This window comes from Leptinotarsa decemlineata, unplaced genomic scaffold (genome assembly GCF_025532065.1).
Source record: "Leptinotarsa decemlineata unplaced genomic scaffold, Ldec_3_MD MMD2_tig00026361_RagTag_RagTag, whole genome shotgun sequence".
Lineage (NCBI taxonomy): Eukaryota > Metazoa > Arthropoda > Insecta > Coleoptera > Chrysomelidae > Leptinotarsa > Leptinotarsa decemlineata.
In genome coordinates, this window is record NW_027412704.1 from 3718437 (window position 1) to 3737884 (window position 19448).

Here is a 19448-nt window from a genome sequence, read left to right on the forward strand (position 1 = left end):
GAAACCGTTGAGAGTCGTTTTCCGGGGAGTCCCAGAAGCCCTGGAAATAGATGACATCAAAAAAGAATTGCAAGGGAAAGGATTTGAAATCATTTCCATCGCTTGTATGAGTAAAACAAACAAAAAGCCCATCCCCTTCGTACTAGTCCTGGTCCCCAGAAACCAGGCTAACAAATATGATATTAAGGAAATCCAAAAAGTCCGCGTTACCGCAGAAACACAAAGGCCACGAAATAGAGCAGGACAATGCTACAGGTGCCAAAAGTTCGGGCACACACAGCGGAACTGTAAAGCAGTCCCGGCCTGTGTAAAGTGCGCCGGACGGCACTTGACAAACGAGTGCAAACGACCCAAAAACTCCCCGATGCGGTGCTTCAACTGTAAGGGGGAACATCCAGCTAGTTTCCACGGGTGCCCGGAACGCCCCGAAAATAAGAAAAAGGCCCCAGATGGGCCTACAGACGAAAGACAGCCCCCAAACCCGAGAACAGTCAACCAAAACAGAGTCAGAAGCGGAACCTCATACGCGAAAGCCGTAACAACTAGAGAAAATTCCTGCAACTCTCCCGAAGGTCTCCCAACGGCCTTAGGGCAGCTGCAGGAAATTCTCACGAAGTTTCCGGTTTTACAAGCTATGCTCGCCGGAAATAAATAAAAAAGAACATGTCTTAACGACAAAAAAAGGACAACAGAAGACGCTGCGACTACTGACAGTTGGCTACAAGCTACAAGAAGGTGATAGAGACTTGTCCCTATCACCCTAACATAAGAAAACATAAAACAGACTAAAGAACAATTAGTTGAAAGGGTAGGGGGCCTTTGGTTCGGATACCTGACTTAACAAAGACAATGCAGGGCTGACACCTTCAGTTTGAGTAGAGCCTTGATGATGAAAGCACGACCAGCTGTCGAAAGCGCTCGCATATAATTAAGTAGGAGTTATAAAGCTTCAAATCCTTTTTGTGACTTATATTAATATTGAAATTATATAAATAAATATGATTGTATTAATGTAATACCGTACTCGGCTTCTGATTCCTTGCATTTCTAGTTGGTTCCATTATCTTTCCATTTCCTCCAATAGAAACCATTTTTCGTTCAGAATGCAATATAACGTCATGAATTCAATTGAATAAATGAGTGACACTCTGTTTTTAACTATTCCATTAGTGGTGTCGTGACCAGAATAAATGAACGCGAAACCGTAATTAGATCCGTCAGTTTAACCTTCTAGGCATGTTGATGGTATAATAATTAAGACATCTCTGGAGCTCCATATGTGTTTCGGATGAACAGAGTCACGTCAGGAATTAATTGTTATGAATGTCCTCATTTCGATATTTCAGTTCCATTTCAGTGTTGATTTTCGAAGAAGAGGGTTACTTCAAAAGAAATACGAACTTCTCAAGTGGTTATTTCAGACAGAATGGGCCTTCATCATCAGTATGTTTCTAATTCACTCCAGACAACTCAATATATTCACGAAAGCCTGAATGAAAGAGGTCAAGTTGGTGTCCTTCATACCGATATTTCTGAAACCTTCGACAAAATGAATCAATCATCTTTTGAAAAAAATTTGAAATGAACGAGTCATTTATTGCTTTATTCACATCATAATTGAGAAACAAAGTTCAACAAAGATTATCACCAAATGAGCCACAAATCCCTGACATCATCACACCGAAATGAGTGTAGTTGACATCATGGAAATGTGGCATAAGGGAGTTCAGTTAATTTCAATATTACACACCTGTTGTAGGAATGATGAATCCTGTTCACTCCTGGGAAATTACTCGAATGTAGCTTTCAGAGGCATTAATTGTAAACAAGTTTATGGAACAAGACGGTAATACTTGGATGAGCCACTGGTTTACCCCTCCTTAGTTATTATGCTGCTGAGCAGTTAATACCCAGAAACATATAGTCGATTTAATGTTCTCATACGAGGAAATATCTATCACCCTACACGATGTTCTGAATTGGTCTTAATACATCGAAGAATTAGGCTCGAAACTTTCCAGATATCTATTTCTATTCAGGCAATTGAAGAAACACTTTTTTATCAGCAAACTATGCTTTTTTTCATTCCCACTCATGTGGGAACTTTGCTTTGCTTCTTACTACAAAAGCGAGCTATTAGAATAATGTCAAATGCCGGTTTCATATATGCCTGCCGACCCCTCTTCAAAAAACTAAACATAATGACGGTGATGACGGTATTTTCACGGCATTTTATAATGTAAACAAATAGTCTGAATAATTTACTGCATTTTATAAGGTAATAAAATACTGTGGACAATTTACAATCCCGAAAATTGTTTTCCCAATTGAAAACCCAATAGAAAATCCTTCATTAATTTAAATTATAACACTGAACGGAATAATTATGAAAGATGAATGGTGTTTTACATAAGTTTGATGAAATGAAAAAGGAATTTTCACGGCATTTTATAATGTATACAAATACTCTAGACAATTTACTGCCCTAAAAATGTTTTTGAATAAAAAAACCGTTCAATAATTTTCCAGTATTTTAAAATATGATAGTGGATGAAATCATTATGAAAGATGATTAGTATTTAAGATGATTTCAGTGTACTTAAAATGGATTTTCCAGGGCATTTTATAAGGTAATGAAACACTGTGGACAATTTACAGCCCCAAAAATTGATTTCCCAATTGAAAATTGATGTTTGATGCAAATAAAAAAATATTTTCACGGTGTTTTATCAGGTTTAGGAATACTGTAGACTGTTCGAAACTGAACGACTCAACATTTTTCAAACTTTGGATCCCAGTTTCGGTGAAAACGGTTTTTCCAGGGTTTTGGTAATGACCTTGATTGAAGGTGAATACTTTTAATGGAGTCGGAAATCAATTTCTTCTCCTGTGCGTTAAAAACAAGATATGAAATTGAAATGATATCCACAGAAATGTGCCCAGAAGAAATGAACTCTCATGAATATCAGGGACATTAGTAATTTATAAAGCGACTATTCCTGAGAGTTATTCAAATAAGTAACTCCTCATAAATTGACAACGTCATTCAACGATACAAAAATACTTGAATAACACTATTTTACTTTATCTTGCTATCACTGACGTATCTGCACTGAAAATGACTACTTACGTCGATTTGTTTCAACTATGTTCACCTTCATCTCCCAATTATTATGTGCGCTGTTCCTCATTACTCACAGAAAAATTTACCATCTGCAACGATTGCCAATGTTATCTCATTTGCATATCGTATAGCTGATATTTTTTCCGATGATATTCTTGGTTGATTTTCGGTTTTTCAAATCATCGTAAACTGATAAAACAAATCGTATGAAAACTAGCCATTCTTTTCTTTTTTAGGTTGTGAAAATGTTCATTTTGGTGGTGCTGATTTTTGGAATCTGTTGGTTACCATATCACAGCTATTTTATCTACATCTATTTTGATACGAAAATACTCTTCAGCAGATACACCCAGCATGTATATTTGGGATTCTACTGGTTTGCCATGTCGAACGCAATGGTTAACCCCCTGATATATTATTGGATGAATGCAAGGTCAGTATTTTCCCTTATATAGCTAAAAAAAATGCAAGTTTAACATAGCAGAAAAACATAATTTTAGAAGAGCAAATGTTTCATCTCTGTTTAAAAAAAGAGTGAACCGACTAAAGTCTTCTGAATTCAGTGAATAATCTGTTTTATACAGTGTTTTGATGGATATGTTCTCAAATTCAAAATTGTTTGTCATACCTGTCTTCAAGGCCTATGTCCTGTTCATGACATGTCTATGTCCCGTCCAAGTCCTGTCCATGTCATGCCCATGACCTGTCCATGTCCTCTTCGTGTCCTGCTTATTCCCTATACATGTCCTGTCCATTTCCTGTTCATGCCCTGCCCATGTCCTGTCCATGTTCTGTTCATGTCCTGTCCATGCCTTCTCCAGGTCCTGTTCATGTCGTGTCCTGCCCATGTCTTGTTGATGTGCTGTCCGGTCCATGTCCCTTCCATGTCCTGTCCATGTCCAGTCCATGTCCTGTCCATGTCCTGTCCATGTCCTGTCCATGTCCTGTCCATGTCCTGTCCATGTCCTGTCCATGTCCTGTCCATGTCCTGTCCATGTCCTGTCCATGTCCTGTCCACGTCCTGTCCACGTCCTGTCCACGTCCTGTCCACGTCCTGTCCATGTCCTGTCCATGTCCTGTCCATGTCCTGTCCATGTCCTGTCCATGTCCTGTCCATGTCCTGTCCATGTCCTGTCCATGTCCTGTCCATGTCCTGCCCATGTCCTGTCCAAGTCCTGTCCATGTCCTGTCCATGTCCTGTCCATGTCCTGTCCATGTCCTGTCCATGTCCTGTCCATGTTCTGTCCATGTCCTGTCCATGTCCTGTCCATGTCCTGTCCACGTCCTGTCCATGTCCTGTCCATGTCCTGTCCATGTCCTGTCCATGTCCTGTCCATGTCCTGTCCATGTCCTGTCCATGTCCTGTCCATGTCCTGTCCATGTCCTGTCCATGTCCTGTCCATGTCCTGTCCATGTCCTGTCCATGTCCTGTCCATGTCCTGTCCATGACCTGTCCATGTCCTGTCCATGCCCTGTTCATGTCCTGTCCATGTCCTGTCCATATCATGTCTATGGACAATGATCATGACCTGTTCGTGCTCTCTTCATGTCCTGTCCATGTTCTGTTCATGTCCTGTCTATGCCATGTCCAGGTCTATTCCCTGTTCATGTGTTATACGGTCCATGCCCTGTATATGTCCCATCTGTGCCCTTTTCATGTACTGTCTATGTCCTGTACATGTCCTTTTAATGTCCTGTTCATGTCCTCTCCATGTCCTGTCCATTTCCTATCCATGTCCTGTCCATTTCCTATCCATGTCCTGTCCATGACCTATCCATGTCCTGTCTATGTAATGCCCATGTCTTGTCTATGTCTTGTCCATGTAATGTCCATGTTCTGTCTATATACGGTCCATATCCTGTCCATGTACCGCCCATGTCCTGTTCATGTCATGTTCATGTTCTTCAAGAATACTTGTTTAGGTCTTATGTCCATTTCATAAAGGGGCTCTTCGTAAGATAGGACGACATCACATTTTCCTACATCGACCGCCGAATGAGATTCGTCCTCTGTCTTTCACTGCATGGTAACCAGATGAAAGCATTTGATATCCAACACAGCGCTGTTTCGACCCACTATAAATCTCATCAGTGGTGCTAATTTGAATTATGAATGCAATGTTGAATCGAATTGGCATTAATAGGCCTAAATAATAAACGACGATGATATCTTTTCTTGCAAAGACACCATCTATGGGATCAACAGGAGACTAAATCCCAGGAATGTCATTAATAAACGAGGCTCCCCAACACGGAGAGTTGTGAAGCCGAGCTTTGATTTCGACCGCCGACTAGAAGGAATCACAAATACAACTCAATACTCGAACTGTTTTGAAGTTTAGGTTCAATGTTACATTCAGCCTAGCACCATAGACAATGCCTATAGTGGATCAAAACGGCATTGTGTGGTGTGTGTTTCACGAATACCTCATTTTTGGGATCTGGTTTCGACTTCACATATTCGTTCGAGAAATTCAATAAAGTAGTAAAACTGATAAACAACCCACATAATTGAATCCTAGCTAGTAAAATCACCAAAAACCGTGCGAATTTCTTTTTCTCAGTGTATTTATTCTATTTCTTTATAGATTCCGGAAGTACTTCAAGGCAGCAATTTTTGGATGGATCAGGTACATTCAAAACAGACGTGACAGCGATGAAACTCCTCCCAACGACGAAAACCGCTCTCACTCATATTCCAGATCAGGTAAGCAAATACCAATAGTGTTGAAGTGTTGTTTACGATAATGTAGAGTTTTATTGAAAGTTATACAAATTATGAAACAACAACCACAAAAAATAATTGGCGCTCCGGGGCGATTCGATTGATTCCAGTGGCGCATTTGCTTTTTCAGCTGCAGGAAAACCCGGAAAAACCTGCGGCACCATATCATCTGATGATCTTGATCTGCCAATGTCCTCTCTTCCATAGAATAAAATGCAGGGTGTCTCCAGAGGCTCCAATAATTTCAAGATATTGCTAGAATATTTAGTGACACGACTATCGTCAAACTTAATCATTCCGTTTCGTCTTTGACCAATGCATAATAATGATCAGATTCAACGCTAGAACCACAGTGAACAATGTCTGCTTGAAGATTATAATAGTGGTATGCCAGATTGAAGTGTTCATCTATTTCGAACTTTCGTTAAATATATCTCGTAAATTCTGAGGAAAAGAATTCAAAAATATCTTGTTTCTTTGAAATCATTTTCGAAGCATTTTTTATGTAGAATTCATTGGTGACTAATATTTTGCAAATACAATGTTTACCGGTCGAAATTCTCTGAAATCACTTAAGTTCATCTCTAGACTGTAAGAACGATAAACACTCTTCTTGATTGCAGGTGCAGAGGGAACAATTAGAGTTCGCTTAAGTCGCCGTGAGAGGAACTATCACTATCAAAATGGAAGTGCTCTCCAAATCACTAGAGCTAATTTGAACGGAGACAGTGAAAGCATAAAGAGCCGCAGATGGTCCACTCGATCCAGATCTTGGAAGAAACAAATGACGACGGATTTGTAACGTCTCCTGATCGACGATCCCGGTGCGAATGATGAAGAAATCGAAATTTTTGTGATATCTTCACTAGTCTAGGAACCCAAGAGACTATACAAAACAATTATATTTTTACTCGTTGAATGAACTGATAATTATGTTATAAATAAATGTGATTTGAAAAAAGTGTTTTATTTGAGATTTTCCGTATTTTTTTAGGATTTCAATTGAAAACGAATACAGAGACAACAGGTATGAAAAGTTTTGTATCCTTGACGTCCTCATATTACTTCTTTCTCACAATATTCCCCCAAATTTTGTTCATTCAGGACAGGTTTCAAGAAAATCCAGGCTAGTAGACCATGGTCTAATGTCTAATGGAACCCAAAATACCAAACGCTCCGTCTTCTATTGCGGCAGACATCAGTAGTGAATATGTATGTTGACCGCGAGGACAAAAGTTTCATCTTGAAATCTCATAAACGACATATGTTACTGAAGTAAGAGAAATGATCAATTTTAACAGAAAATATAAGCAGATAGGGGAATATGGTTAATACCGATTTATTTTCAAATATTTGCAATGAATGTGAGGAACTCAGCAACACCTGTTATAACATCCAATATATATAAAACAGATGTAAGTCTCAAAACACTCCAGCGGTTTGTTAATGATACGAGAAAAAACTACAATCTACCAATCTCAAAGCACATGCCAACACGAAAATACTTCGCAGGAAAACTAATTGCTTTTTGAGATTTTTTATTTCTATATGAACGCACAAAAATACGTTCATATTTTTTAATTCAAATTGCCATAAAATAACGAATTTCAATCAAAGCGCTCTTGACGATTAAACTAGAGTCTTGAAAAGAATCATTGCTTTCTCTGGAAAATTTTGAATTCTACCTGTTTGGCCATTTATCATAGAAATGTTCCACTTTTTTGAGTTATTACTTGTTAGCATCCAAATCAAACAGATCACTGTAATTGTATGCTATTCGTTTGTAACTATCAGACGGTAGTATGGCAGATACACAAAATTACACTTTGTCGGTGTTTAATGCTCATTCATTGTCAATGCTTGTAACGATCGAAATGTATTTCAGATGGACTATGACCCAATGAGAAAATCTATCTATAAACTCACAAAGATGTTTTTTATCATTGTTAAATATTTCATAATATGTAGATTGATACTTTGTATCAATGAAAAACATAGTTCAATCAATTTGGTTCTATTATAATTTAATTTTCCAGAATAGGTTTTGGAACTAATCCGAGTTCGGTTTATTCAACACCGAACTGTACTGTACTCATTGACATAAGACTTTAAACTTTGTATATAGACTAGGATACACACAGAACTATGGAGTCCTGTGAGAAAACATCACAGAATATTGTTTACTATTTTGTGTACCTGTCATCTGTCAGAGCACCAACCTAACCTAAAAATTAACGAAAACTATTTGAAAATATGTAAACAATCAAGTAATTTTTGAAATTAGTTACAAAATGAAGACTGTTAATGAGATAAATATAAACGTTGACAACTACAGAAAATTGGTCCAAACATATATCGACCTGGTAAGTTCTGCCCCCTAATATCCGACATTTACCATAGAAAAATGAACAATTTTCAGCATGTTTACACTGCCGCATTATTTTGGGCTGATAAAGTTGTAGCAATAACTGGAAACCCAAGAGATGTATACTGGCTAGCCCAATGTATGTATTTATTGAAACAGTATCATCGTGCTGCCCATTTACTGAAATCTAAGAATCTCGAAAAGGTATTATTAACATTGTTCACTATCCATTTCAAGAAATAAACTACCTTATGGTTATTTCATTTCAGTCGAATATTCTCTGCGCATATTTGACAGCTAAATGTCTGTACGATGCTGGTGAACTAAGTGAGGCACTAAAAGTAATAAACACCATTGGCATTTTCAATTTCAACAAAGATGCCTCTTCCCTCTACATGTCCACCGTAGAATCTACATTATTCGACGATGCTCCAAAGAATGTAAGATATCTACCAACTCTCTTGTTCATGAAAAATCACTTGATATATTTTAGCAATCTTTTTCGTCATATCTGTTACTCAAAGGCAAAATCCTGGAAGGAATGGATAATCGAGGATTGGCTGCTGATTGTTACCAGCAAGCTCTTAACCATGACGTTCACTGCTTTGAAGCTTTTGACTCATTGATAAAGTATCAGATGCTCACATCTGCTGAAGGTATGCTCTAGGTACTTTTTTTCAGTGTGTCAATGTACTCTGATCACAATAAATTTTTATCGACTCAAAACTCAAAAATTCAATTTCAGTTGATTATCCAATTACTTTGTTTTCAAATGCTAAAGGATGTTTGTGGGAATTTGGCGTGCAATATTTGCATATGTACAAATATATGATTTTCCATTGTTTGTAGAGAGTTTAAAATATGCTACTCACAACGATATGTTGTATCGTCAACAGAAAAGTGAAATTCTCTCTTGTACCAATGCTAAATGGAACTCTCAGAAATGATGATCTGTTTCACATTTCTTGAGTTTACTTCGAGTCTTACTTTTACATTTTTAGTATTTTCTTTAATTTTCAAATTGTATATAAATATTTATTATATTCGATGCTTGTCGTATTATACAGTGCTTTTCTTTAATGTCCCCTCTCCTTTTATTTTTTGAACGGATCAACTCAAAAACTTGAGATTTGGGTTAATGAAATTAATGCATGAATACTTTATTTTGAAGTGAAATTGACAGATGAAACTTTCAAGATGGCGACTGAAATGGAAAGGGGGGATCCTGTGACTCATCTTTTTGAAGCTCCTGATAAATGCTTCACAACCCTAAAATATAATGTTTATATCTTCAATTACAACAAAATGATGGAACTTTTAATAATTACCTGAATACATTGACATTTAACTACATAATATGAAGATATTATATAAGCTTGAGGTCAGTTCAGAAGATGCTTGAAATGGTTGCCTTGAATTTCTTGACATATAAACAGCCTATCCGATATTTCGCGCCGAACATTTTCGAACACAGTAATGTCAATATCTCTACAAATATTTATTATTCTCTACCGTATATCCAATATTGAAGCAGGTTCAATTTCGTACACCTTTTGCTTCAAATAGCCCCATAAAAAAAGGTGTCAAATCTGGCAAGCAGGCTGGCCATTCTGTAGGACCTCGACGGCTAATCCAACGACCGGGAAAAGTAGTATCCAAATAGTTTCTAACTTGTCTGGAGTAATGTGGTGGAGCTCCATCTTGTTGGAATACAATATCCATATCGAATTAATTAGGATTCGCTTCGACTATTTCAGTGATGAGAGGGTCAACAGTAGTTTCCAGCATATTCAAATACAGTTCCTCTGTTAAATTTTGATCAATAAATAGAAGTCCTACAATATGGTTTCCCAATATTCAAAATAAAGTATCCATGCATTAATTTCATTATCCCAATTTTTATTTTTTTAAGTTGATCCTTACAAAAAATAAAAGTGGGGGGCATTAAAGAAATGCACTGTTTAAGGGATGATCTCGTGCAGTAAATAAATGAATAACTGGTCCAAATATTGATCCCTGAGGTACTTCACACAGTACAGTATCAATTCCAGATTTTTCTACAAAATAATGCAAATTATTTTCTGTTACTGAAATGATTTTGAAACTGTTCATAGACGATTCAGAAGTGATGATAAAATTGTATCATCAAATATTAAATCTGTTTTTAAAAAATCTGTTTTTCCGTTAATCAGCTGCCGCCCCTATACGAACGACAACTCTCAGAAGTTGAGAAACTTGTGCGAGCTAAGGACTAACGAGGTCTTACCTTTTAACGTGTGATTCCTAACACGTACATAAATGCCTAAATTGAAGGAGGTATATTTTTGGGGGAGAATAATCTTCATAAACAAAAATGTAAGAATCTTCCAGACAAAGGAAGAAAGCAATAAATTTCAAAATGAACTTTTTCCAAAATGTGTAGATCATGCAAAAAAGTAACTTTCAGACACAAATTTGAAAAAAATCCTCTCTAAATGCCTAAATGCAACGGAGACAAGAGTATATACTTCATCAAAATCTATTTATATACTATTTAAAAACTGAAATGTCTATGAACTCTGTTAATTACTACAAACCAAGTCATTACCTTCATTATTTATAGTGAAATTCTCTAAAAATATAATAATTGAAATTTGGGTGAATAATGAAATTTCCTACAAAACACATTTTTCAATTTGTAAAAGTCACCGTTTCAAAAAATTCTGATCTTAGTTCATCATACTTTATCAGCAGAAGTTTAATATTCTTGGATTATTATTAATAACACAACACAACAAAAAAATATTTTTTGAATGTTTCCTACACTAAATTAGTCAATTTCTACTAATTTTGGGGTGATAAAAACGAAAATAACAATGAAAAATTTTTATTAGCTCTGGTTTTTGAGATACACAGTACTTAATCTTAAAGCATAGTTATACTATACGTGAAAAGTGAAAGTACATAAAACAATATTGTTATGTTTCTTTTAGAATATTTTAAGTACTGTACTGAGATATTTTCACATCATGTTTTAGAAGATTCCACTGTTGTAGTCTTGACCCTAACAGCTCAGCCTTTTCCTTAGACAAGTAAAGATCTCTTATAAGGTCACTCAACTCTGCTTGACTAATTCTGTGCGGATCACTAGACTTATCGCTTACCTCAAAATCAGGGTCATAGGATGTAGAAGGATGGGTTGCTCCTTCTAAACAGTCTTCATCACCTTCCTCTAAAATTTCATAGTTTTGGGGTGGAGAAGGGACTGGCAAATTGTCTGAGTGTGGTACAGGTGGAAGAGCAGATGGGAGATTAGGGTATTTAACCGTTCCTCTTTTTTTCATAGATTAACCTTGCCTAATGGGAGGAGTTAAGCAGAAATAACAGTCGTCTGTATGATTGGTAGGCTCACGCCAAACGATAGGTACTGCAAAAGCCATTGCCCAGTTTTTATTTTTCAGCCACTCTCGCAATATGACGGAACAAGAATTACAACATATATGAGGAGCCCATGATTTATCTTGGTCCCCAACTTTCACACCAAAATAATGTTCATAGGCTGTCTTAACGATAGGTGTCATTTTACGTTTCTGAGCCTTAAATGTTATTTCACCACATATATAGCAAAAGCTATCAACAGAATTCACACACTTTCGAGGCATTTCAGATCAGCACTTAAAATAATTTAAAAATCAACTTCACACGATAATTTCAATAGCAACCACGTGCGTACAATTGACAAACTCACATAGGTTGTGTTTACTACTTAAGAACAGCTGATGAGAGGGGTGTTATGTAAACAAACATGTGTACCAACTGTTGGTGATGAAATATTTCATTTGTTGAAAACTCAATATACATATATATAATATAATAATACTATATCTTGAAAACAAGAGCTAATATATAATTTTTATGGTCACTTTCGGTTTTAACACGTGGAAATACATTAAAATCATCTAATTTCAACCCCGAAACAAAAACTTTGTTGTGTTGTGTAATCTTTATGTACTGCAGAATCTCCATATCTTTCTTTGGAGGTAATCCTGTAGTTAAGATTTATACCTGTTGGAAAATAAATTGCACCTTTCCATTTATCGACTTTCAGAAGAAGGTCTGCTGAAATCTCTCCCCATATCAGAGCAATGTTCGCCAGAAGAGGCCGAGATTCTGAAGACCCTATACGAGTCGAAGCTCAAGAAATACCACACACCCACCCTTCCCAAACCTAACGAAAATAGAATATTATATGGTAACACACCCTGCATATCCAACAACAGAATTTTGAACATTATGAACTTAACCCCTGACCCAACTCGATCCCTCCCCATCACTCCGTGTACCATAGTAACGCCCACCGTTAACAGTACCCCAAATGTGGCGAGGAATAACGATAGAAACTTGAAGAAAAACGAATTGCAGAAATTGAAGACCAGCAACAGTCAATCGATGCAGACGGAGACGTGTGAAAGCTCCACTTTGATCAAGTTGAGAAACAGTCTGGATTTGCAAGTTGCTGAGGCCGAGAGAATGTATTACAATTGCGACTATCAGCAGTGTAGTTTGCTGACGGAGGCTATTTTGAAAATAGATCCGTACCACGATGCCTGCCTGCCAATACACATTTCTTGCCAAGTTGAACTGAAACAGAGTAACAGTAAGTGTCGGAATTTGATTACAATATAAAACATTTGACATAAATTCTGGAGAGTTCCAAAAATCATCTCTTTTTATTACCCGTGCGAAGAAAGGTGTTTATAACAAAGGATCGTCGACCAATATTCATAAAGTCTCAACTTCTTATACCTGTTCTTTAGCATTTCTACTCCAAAAATGGTATGTAATTTCTCCAGTGGATATTTCTTTAGGAATCAATTCTTCCATCTTGAAATGTTCATCACTCTCTTTAAATTTCAATAACTATACCTCACGATTTCATCTCCATGAACTTTATTTGAGTTGCTTTCAAATTCAGCATTTGCTGTTTACTTTCATCACCTATCTTCAGGATAAGTTTCGGGGGAAAAATCATTCATAAAAATCAACTGGTTTAATTAATACTACAAAGAAAACAAAGATTTATAATTTTGAAACTCTGAAAATTCCATTCAACCATAGATTCGACAATCTCTAATGCTGTCCCAGTTTTCATTTTCGAGTTTCTTATGGAGATGTTTCACTAAAAAGAAAAAAACAGATATTTTTTTCTGGCATTTGTTGTCTTCGTATCTCGATTTTATGTCCTCTTCATCAGGTGGTTTTTCGAGTATGTATAATTTTCTGGATTGAAAATGTACTCCAGTAAAGAATGTCACAACCATGTCAAAAAATGAATGTATAATTATACTCCACATCTTGTAAATCAGAGTTTATAAATCTTCACAGCAATTTTTCAAAGCAGCCAAACTCTTGAAAAAATCATCAACAATCCTCTATTTTTCAGAATTGTTTCTTTTGGCCCACAACCTAGTTGACCTGTATCCAAACCTGGCCCTCTCATGGTTCGCAGTGGGCTGTTATTATTATATAATTGGTATGTATTGATTTTATAAATGATTTTGTGTTAACAACTACCCATTTTTTGTATAACTGGATACTTGATAAAATGCATTGTTTCTGAAAATTCTTAAGAAGATTATTATTATTTTCCAAGAACAAAGAACCAAAGAACAGTACAATATTTTAAAGGTATTTATAGAAAATTTATCTGTGAGACGTTGAACAAATCCCAAAAATTTGAGTGATTTAGACATAATGTGATCGATATGACCTTTAAGGGTTACTTTGCTATCAAACAACACTCCCAAGTCTCGAAAGCTGTTAGTCAACGTCAGATTAATGTTTTTGATTTTATATGCATATGCAATAGGTTTCACAGCTCTTGAGAATGTTGTTTGATAACATTTCTTAATATTCAAATTAAAATAAGTTATTTAAATCTATCTGGAATAGTTCTGCATCACAAAAGTTATCTACAACCCTGTAAAGTTGGGCCTATATGTTCACAGTTTTAGCTGTTTGGATTGTTTAGTTTGTTGGTGAGAGGCATAAAAGATGGAAGTGTTTTCCGTGTTCGGCAATTTTCTGCAATCGAAAAAAATGGATAAAAAAATTTGCATTAAATGTTTTGTAAAAATGGAATTAAGTGCTCGAAAACACTTGAAATGTTTACAGTGGCATACGGTGATTGTACGGCATATAAATAATATATTAGAATAGAATATTTTTTGGTGTTAAAATAAAATATTATCATTAAATAAGTGTTCATTACCATTATCAATGTTATTAATATCTGTGAAACACAATTTTCCAGGTAAAAGTGATTGTGCGAGGAGATATTTAGCAAAAGCCACGTGTCTCGATAGATTGTTTGGGCCTGCATGGCTTGCATATGGACATTCTTTTGCCATAGAAAATGAGCACGATCAAGCCATGGCGGCGTATTTCAAAGCTTCCCAACTGATGAAAGGGTAAGATCTTCTCAATGCATTTATTTCCAGAAATGTAACTAGTTGAAGTTAACTTATTGATGTAGATATATTCACCAGTAGTTCTAGAGTCATATACCATTTATTGATTAGGACAGTCAAGACAAAAACCAACACAGAAAATATATGATTGAAGTTTTTTATGAAACTATCAAATAATCATAGAGGCATACAGGCTGATTCACGGTGGATGGCACATTAGACGTTTCTGGTGAACCAGACAACGGATCACTTTGAAAATTTAATGGAGGGCATATTCGGACATTCTCTAGCCAACTAAAATATTTTCGACAATGCGGTGTTGCCGCTTCTATTAGAAAGCAGTAGCAACTTTGATTTTTCAAATGGAACACTCTGTATATAATATTATTTTTGGAATCTCCAACAATTGCCCGACAACTTTTCTTGATATTTCCCTATACCTTTCTGTTACCGTTTTCGAAATAAAAATTAATTTCAGTTTTTTTCTTCGAAAATCATGACTTCTAAAAATGCCGATATCTTTTAGTTAAGAAGTACTATGATATCGAAATTTGGTTTGGAGTTAGGTGATACTTGGACACTTCCCACACGTCAGCCTAATCTCTGTTACTTCAATGCAGGGTGGTAAAAAAATACAGTTTTTTCGTTTGCTTGAAAAAGTTGCTGAAATTTGATTATTTTGAATGGAACACCCTGTATATTATTGAAAATTCGGAAAGCTGCTGAAATTTGCTTTCTTTCTATGTATATCATACCTATACCTAACTAGTCAAGTTTCGGACTTATGAACATTTATTTGTGAAAATGTCCCTTCAGAATGGTATTTCCATTCGGTATTTGGTAAGCAGGCCATGATTACTATTTGACAGTAGCGTTGTGACATTCTCCTAATAATATCGACATTTTCGTCACTTCAGAAGTTGCAAATACCTTCAAAACGATGGAACAAAACTATTCAAACGAAGTTCTTATGAATTTGTTTATTATTTTTGGACAGTGTGACAAAATTATCAGCAGAACATGTAGAAAGTTCAATGAAATGTATCCGAATCTACCGCCAATGAACCTCAAGAAATTTATACGAATTCAGAACAATAAACCCTTTCCAGGTGTCATCTCCCTCTATTGTATATCGGCTTAGAATGTGGTCTAACCAACAATGTTCGATTGGCCGACAGATTCTTTCAGCAAGCACAGAACATTGCGCCAGACGATCCTTTCATCATGCACGAAAAGGGAGTTATTTCCTTTCAAAATTTGGAGTAAGTTTGGTAATCCTTCTTTCAGAACTCACTTCTGAGGAACTGTTTTTTTCAGTTACGAATCTGCCGAAGTTCACTTCAGAGATGCTTTGAGAAGGGTGAAAAAAATCAAAAAAGGCATCGTACCTCAGAGGTGGGGCCCTCTGTTGAATAACTTGGGCCATACTTGCAGGAAATTGAAGAAATATGAAGAGGCGCTGGAGTTTCACAACCAGGTTAGTTTATGGCTATTTATGAATAAACATTATTATTATTATTATTATTATTATTTGCCTTAACTATAAAAGATGACAGTCTGAGACTATGATTTCTGTTTCTACTGATATATTCAATGTGAATTTGGACTATGCTTCCTATGACATGGGATCAAGGGCAAAAGCTATACATTTCTCAAACCCTTGATTCTTTTAACCAACTTAGAAGGCTAGGTAGTACAGCCTAGAAGCACCTTGCACCAAATTCTATAGCAACAAAAGCAGAGTTTGTATTAGAAAAGGGACAAACTTCCCCTGAGCAAGTCAGCAATCTAATGTATCGTCGGGTATAGCTAACTCACATATGCCCTCTCATGAGGAAGCTACTGCAGTCATTTCAGTATACCATTAAGGCTACCATAGAGGATATTCCAGAACTGCATATTTCGACCTGGATTGCTATGGGTTATCTGTGAGAAAACTGACCACCAATCAAGTCCCACTACATTGAGAAAAATGAAACATGGTCTGTCAACTTTGAAGTGTATTATTGTTCACAGGGAAATTTCTGACTCTGATAGCAGAGTACATACTCTTACTCTTGCCAGATAACCTGGGAGATCACCACCAAATGAAGTAATTTGGTGATGGTAGTGAAAACTGGATTCATTTAGTCGAGTTTGAATAGCACAATCCTACACTGCAAACTGTTGGGGTTGACTAGGCCCATTCACTTGGACCTAACTACCAATATCTATTCATTAAACTGTCTTCTGGCTTTCTAAATCAGATGATTTCAGTTTAGTAGCTCCAGTGAGTTCTTGACTTACCGAGAGGCTGTGCTATCTCAATGAAAACAGCTAAAACTGAGACATGTTGATTCTAGTTAAATTGTGAATATACAGAAAAGCAGATTGGGGCCTTACATTGAACTCTGTGGCATACCAGTTTCAATTGCTCTCCTCTTTGACAGTTTTATTATTTTTAATATTACACCCTGCGCCCATATCAAAATTTGATCAAATATGGAGTGTTCTAAACAATGGCGTATATTGTAACTGTTGAGAAACCAGTTTTTTCGATAATTCATTGAGACTCTGCATTATTATGTTTATCAATTTTTTAGGCGTTGTTGCTAACCCCCCAGTCCTCCAGTACATATTCCGCATTAGCTTATGTTCATGTACTGACAGGAAACTATGAACAAGCAGTCGAATGGTTCCACAAGGCTTTAGGGCTCAAACGGGATGATACCTTCAGCACGACCATGCTAAATTATGTTCTAGAACAGCTCATCGAAGATAAACCGCCATATCCAGGCAAGTACCATTATCTACATTGTCAATCTGATCATTCGTTTTATTTGATTGAATTTTCTATTACAGACTGTCCAACTGAAATTCCGAAATTCAATATCAGGTCGAAAGTATCAAATACCGTTGTTAGTGAGAACATAACCGAGGACGCGAGTTCTGTCATACCAAGCGTTAATAATGACATGTCCGATATGAGCATGAGTATAGAGGTAGACATGGATGCAAGTGATATAGTTAAGGAATGAATCTGAATGAAGTTGTTTCAATTTGAAATAAAATTTAATTAAGTATCAATTTTATTTAAAATTTCTTTGTTATTCGTTGGGTAATGTGTAAAAAAAACATTACAAAATTGATTAAAAATGAATAATTTTGGTGCATCTAAACAGTAGATAAATATTTAAGTTTCCAATAGATGCTGCAGGCATCTATTTTACCTATAGTGCGGGGGGTGAGGTGCAGCCGAACGTCGTGTGTTAGGGGGTGCCTTTATTTGTGAAAATGGAGTGGTGCGTAGTGGTATTCTAAGAAAATTGCAAAACATTTACGCACACGAGTGCCCGTTACGTGCAACCGCTTGCTTACAGTGTATATCCATAGAGCAGGAGTCTCAATTTTATTTTGACATGAAACCCTAATGGGGAATGTTCTTCCTGACAAAAATCAAGTAGTTTTCATAAAAGAGCTCTAAAACAACGCATTTTAAACTTATCATTTCAACCTTTTTCTTTAAAAAGTACTTAAAAAAAAGACTGAAATAATGCATTCAACATTTAAAGGGATTCGTTTCTATTTCACCATTTGGCAACATCGGTTATTGCTAATAAAGGACAATGAATCTGTTACCTGTATGAGACAAACAAAGATGACGTATTTCAGAGGCGTGCTTTTATGTTTACTTCTGTTCCGAGTTCCCAGACATTCTGTAACTTCATGACATTTTGTGCACCTAACCTATCTTCCTCTATATAAATAAATAACAAAACAACTGTTGTTTATGTGGCTTGTGGAGGTGGTATTGAACTATAATTTATATTTTGTCCTAATTGTTGATTTATAAAGATAATTTTCGTTTTTTGAAGTAGAATATCTAGGTACATATAAATTATTTCAACTTGATATAGGCGCTGTTGCCAATATGTGAATTAGAAACAAATCCCTTTAAAAATTAAAACCCAACATTTTAAACATCAATTTGAATACTTTTCGAAGTGAATTTGAAAAACTTATGAATTAAACTCAACATTATTTTGGTCAAACTTGCATTTGCTGTAATAACCTAAATTGAGGAACATTCCCGATTGAGCATACATTTTTTGACAGAACCCTAGCTGGTAATTTTGATTACTAGTGTTTACCTAGTAGTTTGAATATTTTCATGTTACGACTCAAAATAAAATCGTTGATGAAATATAATCATTATAATGTATTAACTATTCAATGTGAAGATTGAAATTTCTCAATGTATTTTCTTATATAAGAGTAGTAATATCAGGCTTTATGTCTGACAGTTGGATGCGAAGATCCAAAGCTACCTCCAGTCTGTTTCTGTATTTATTTTTTGTGTAAGTGTTAGCTGAAAATTCAGTCTTGCATCAGTAAGTTATCACAAATGGAAGCAGAATCATGATAGATTTTTCAACAAGTGCGTGGAGCCCCTGTGATCCTCCTACGGAACCCCAGGGTTCCACGGACCACCATTTAGGAATCTAGGCCATAGAGCATATGCTGTGCCGGTTGCGGCGGCAGCGCCAGGCGTGATAAGGAGCATAGCCATCTGAGCACAAAAAGGGACGAGGTGAGGTGAGGCCGAACAGTTGCCTCGTTTGTAAATTTTTTTGGCGCCTTCAAAGACTACCAAGGCATCCGATCTATCCGTGCGGACATAATATTTACCATGCTATCACCAGGATGAACTTGGATTTAGAAAATACATTTCTATTTTCCAAAAATCATGGCCTTCGAATTAATCCAAATAAAACAGTAGCCCTATGTTTGGGATCTGATCTACAA

At 36.2% G+C, this 19448-nt stretch overlaps 2 protein-coding genes across 3 annotated transcripts in view; both read left to right on the top strand.

Annotated features, from left to right (window-relative positions):
- LOC111502872 (tachykinin-like peptides receptor 86C) overlaps window positions 1-6803 on the top strand; it is a 188223-nt gene extending 181420 nt beyond the window's left edge. The window contains exons 9-11 of the mRNA XM_023157037.2: window positions 3361-3557; window positions 5713-5831; window positions 6473-6803. Coding sequence (XP_023012805.1) covers window positions 3361-3557; window positions 5713-5831; window positions 6473-6651 — 495 coding nt within the window. The 3' untranslated portion in view covers window positions 6652-6803. The remainder of the gene's footprint in view (window positions 1-3360; window positions 3558-5712; window positions 5832-6472) is intronic.
- A 1229-nt stretch (window positions 6804-8032) lies between these two features.
- On the top strand, window positions 8033-17729 carry Cdc16 (cell division cycle protein 16). Of its 2 annotated transcripts, XM_023157042.2 has the most exons (11): window positions 8034-8212; window positions 8269-8418; window positions 8484-8654; window positions 8708-8870; window positions 12302-12850; window positions 13637-13726; window positions 14507-14663; window positions 15773-15925; window positions 15981-16140; window positions 17246-17438; window positions 17505-17729. In XM_023157042.2, exons 1-11 carry the CDS (start codon window positions 8141-8143, stop codon window positions 17678-17680), a joined length of 2034 nt encoding a protein of 677 aa, XP_023012810.2. In that variant the 5' UTR covers window positions 8034-8140; the 3' UTR covers window positions 17681-17729. The 2 variants fall into 2 exon arrangements, with proteins under 2 accessions (XP_074041078.1, XP_023012810.2); XM_074184977.1 differs by having other exon boundaries at window positions 8033-8212; window positions 17246-17729.
- The last annotated feature ends 1719 nt before the right edge of the window (window positions 17730-19448 follow it).

What these genes read in the sequence shown, in the direction of transcription:
- Cdc16 (XM_074184977.1), top strand. Translation starts at nt 8,141, where the DNA reads ATGAAGACTGTTAATGAGATAAATATAAACGTTGACAACTACAGAAAA. An exon ending in TCCAAACATATATCGACCTG is followed by an intron (nt 8,213 to 8,268) that starts GTAAGTTCTGCC and finishes AACAATTTTCAG; the next exon opens with CATGTTTACACTGCCGCATT. An exon ending in CTGTTATTATTATATAATTG is followed by an intron (nt 13,727 to 14,506) that starts GTATGTATTGAT and finishes ACAATTTTCCAG; the next exon opens with GTAAAAGTGATTGTGCGAGG.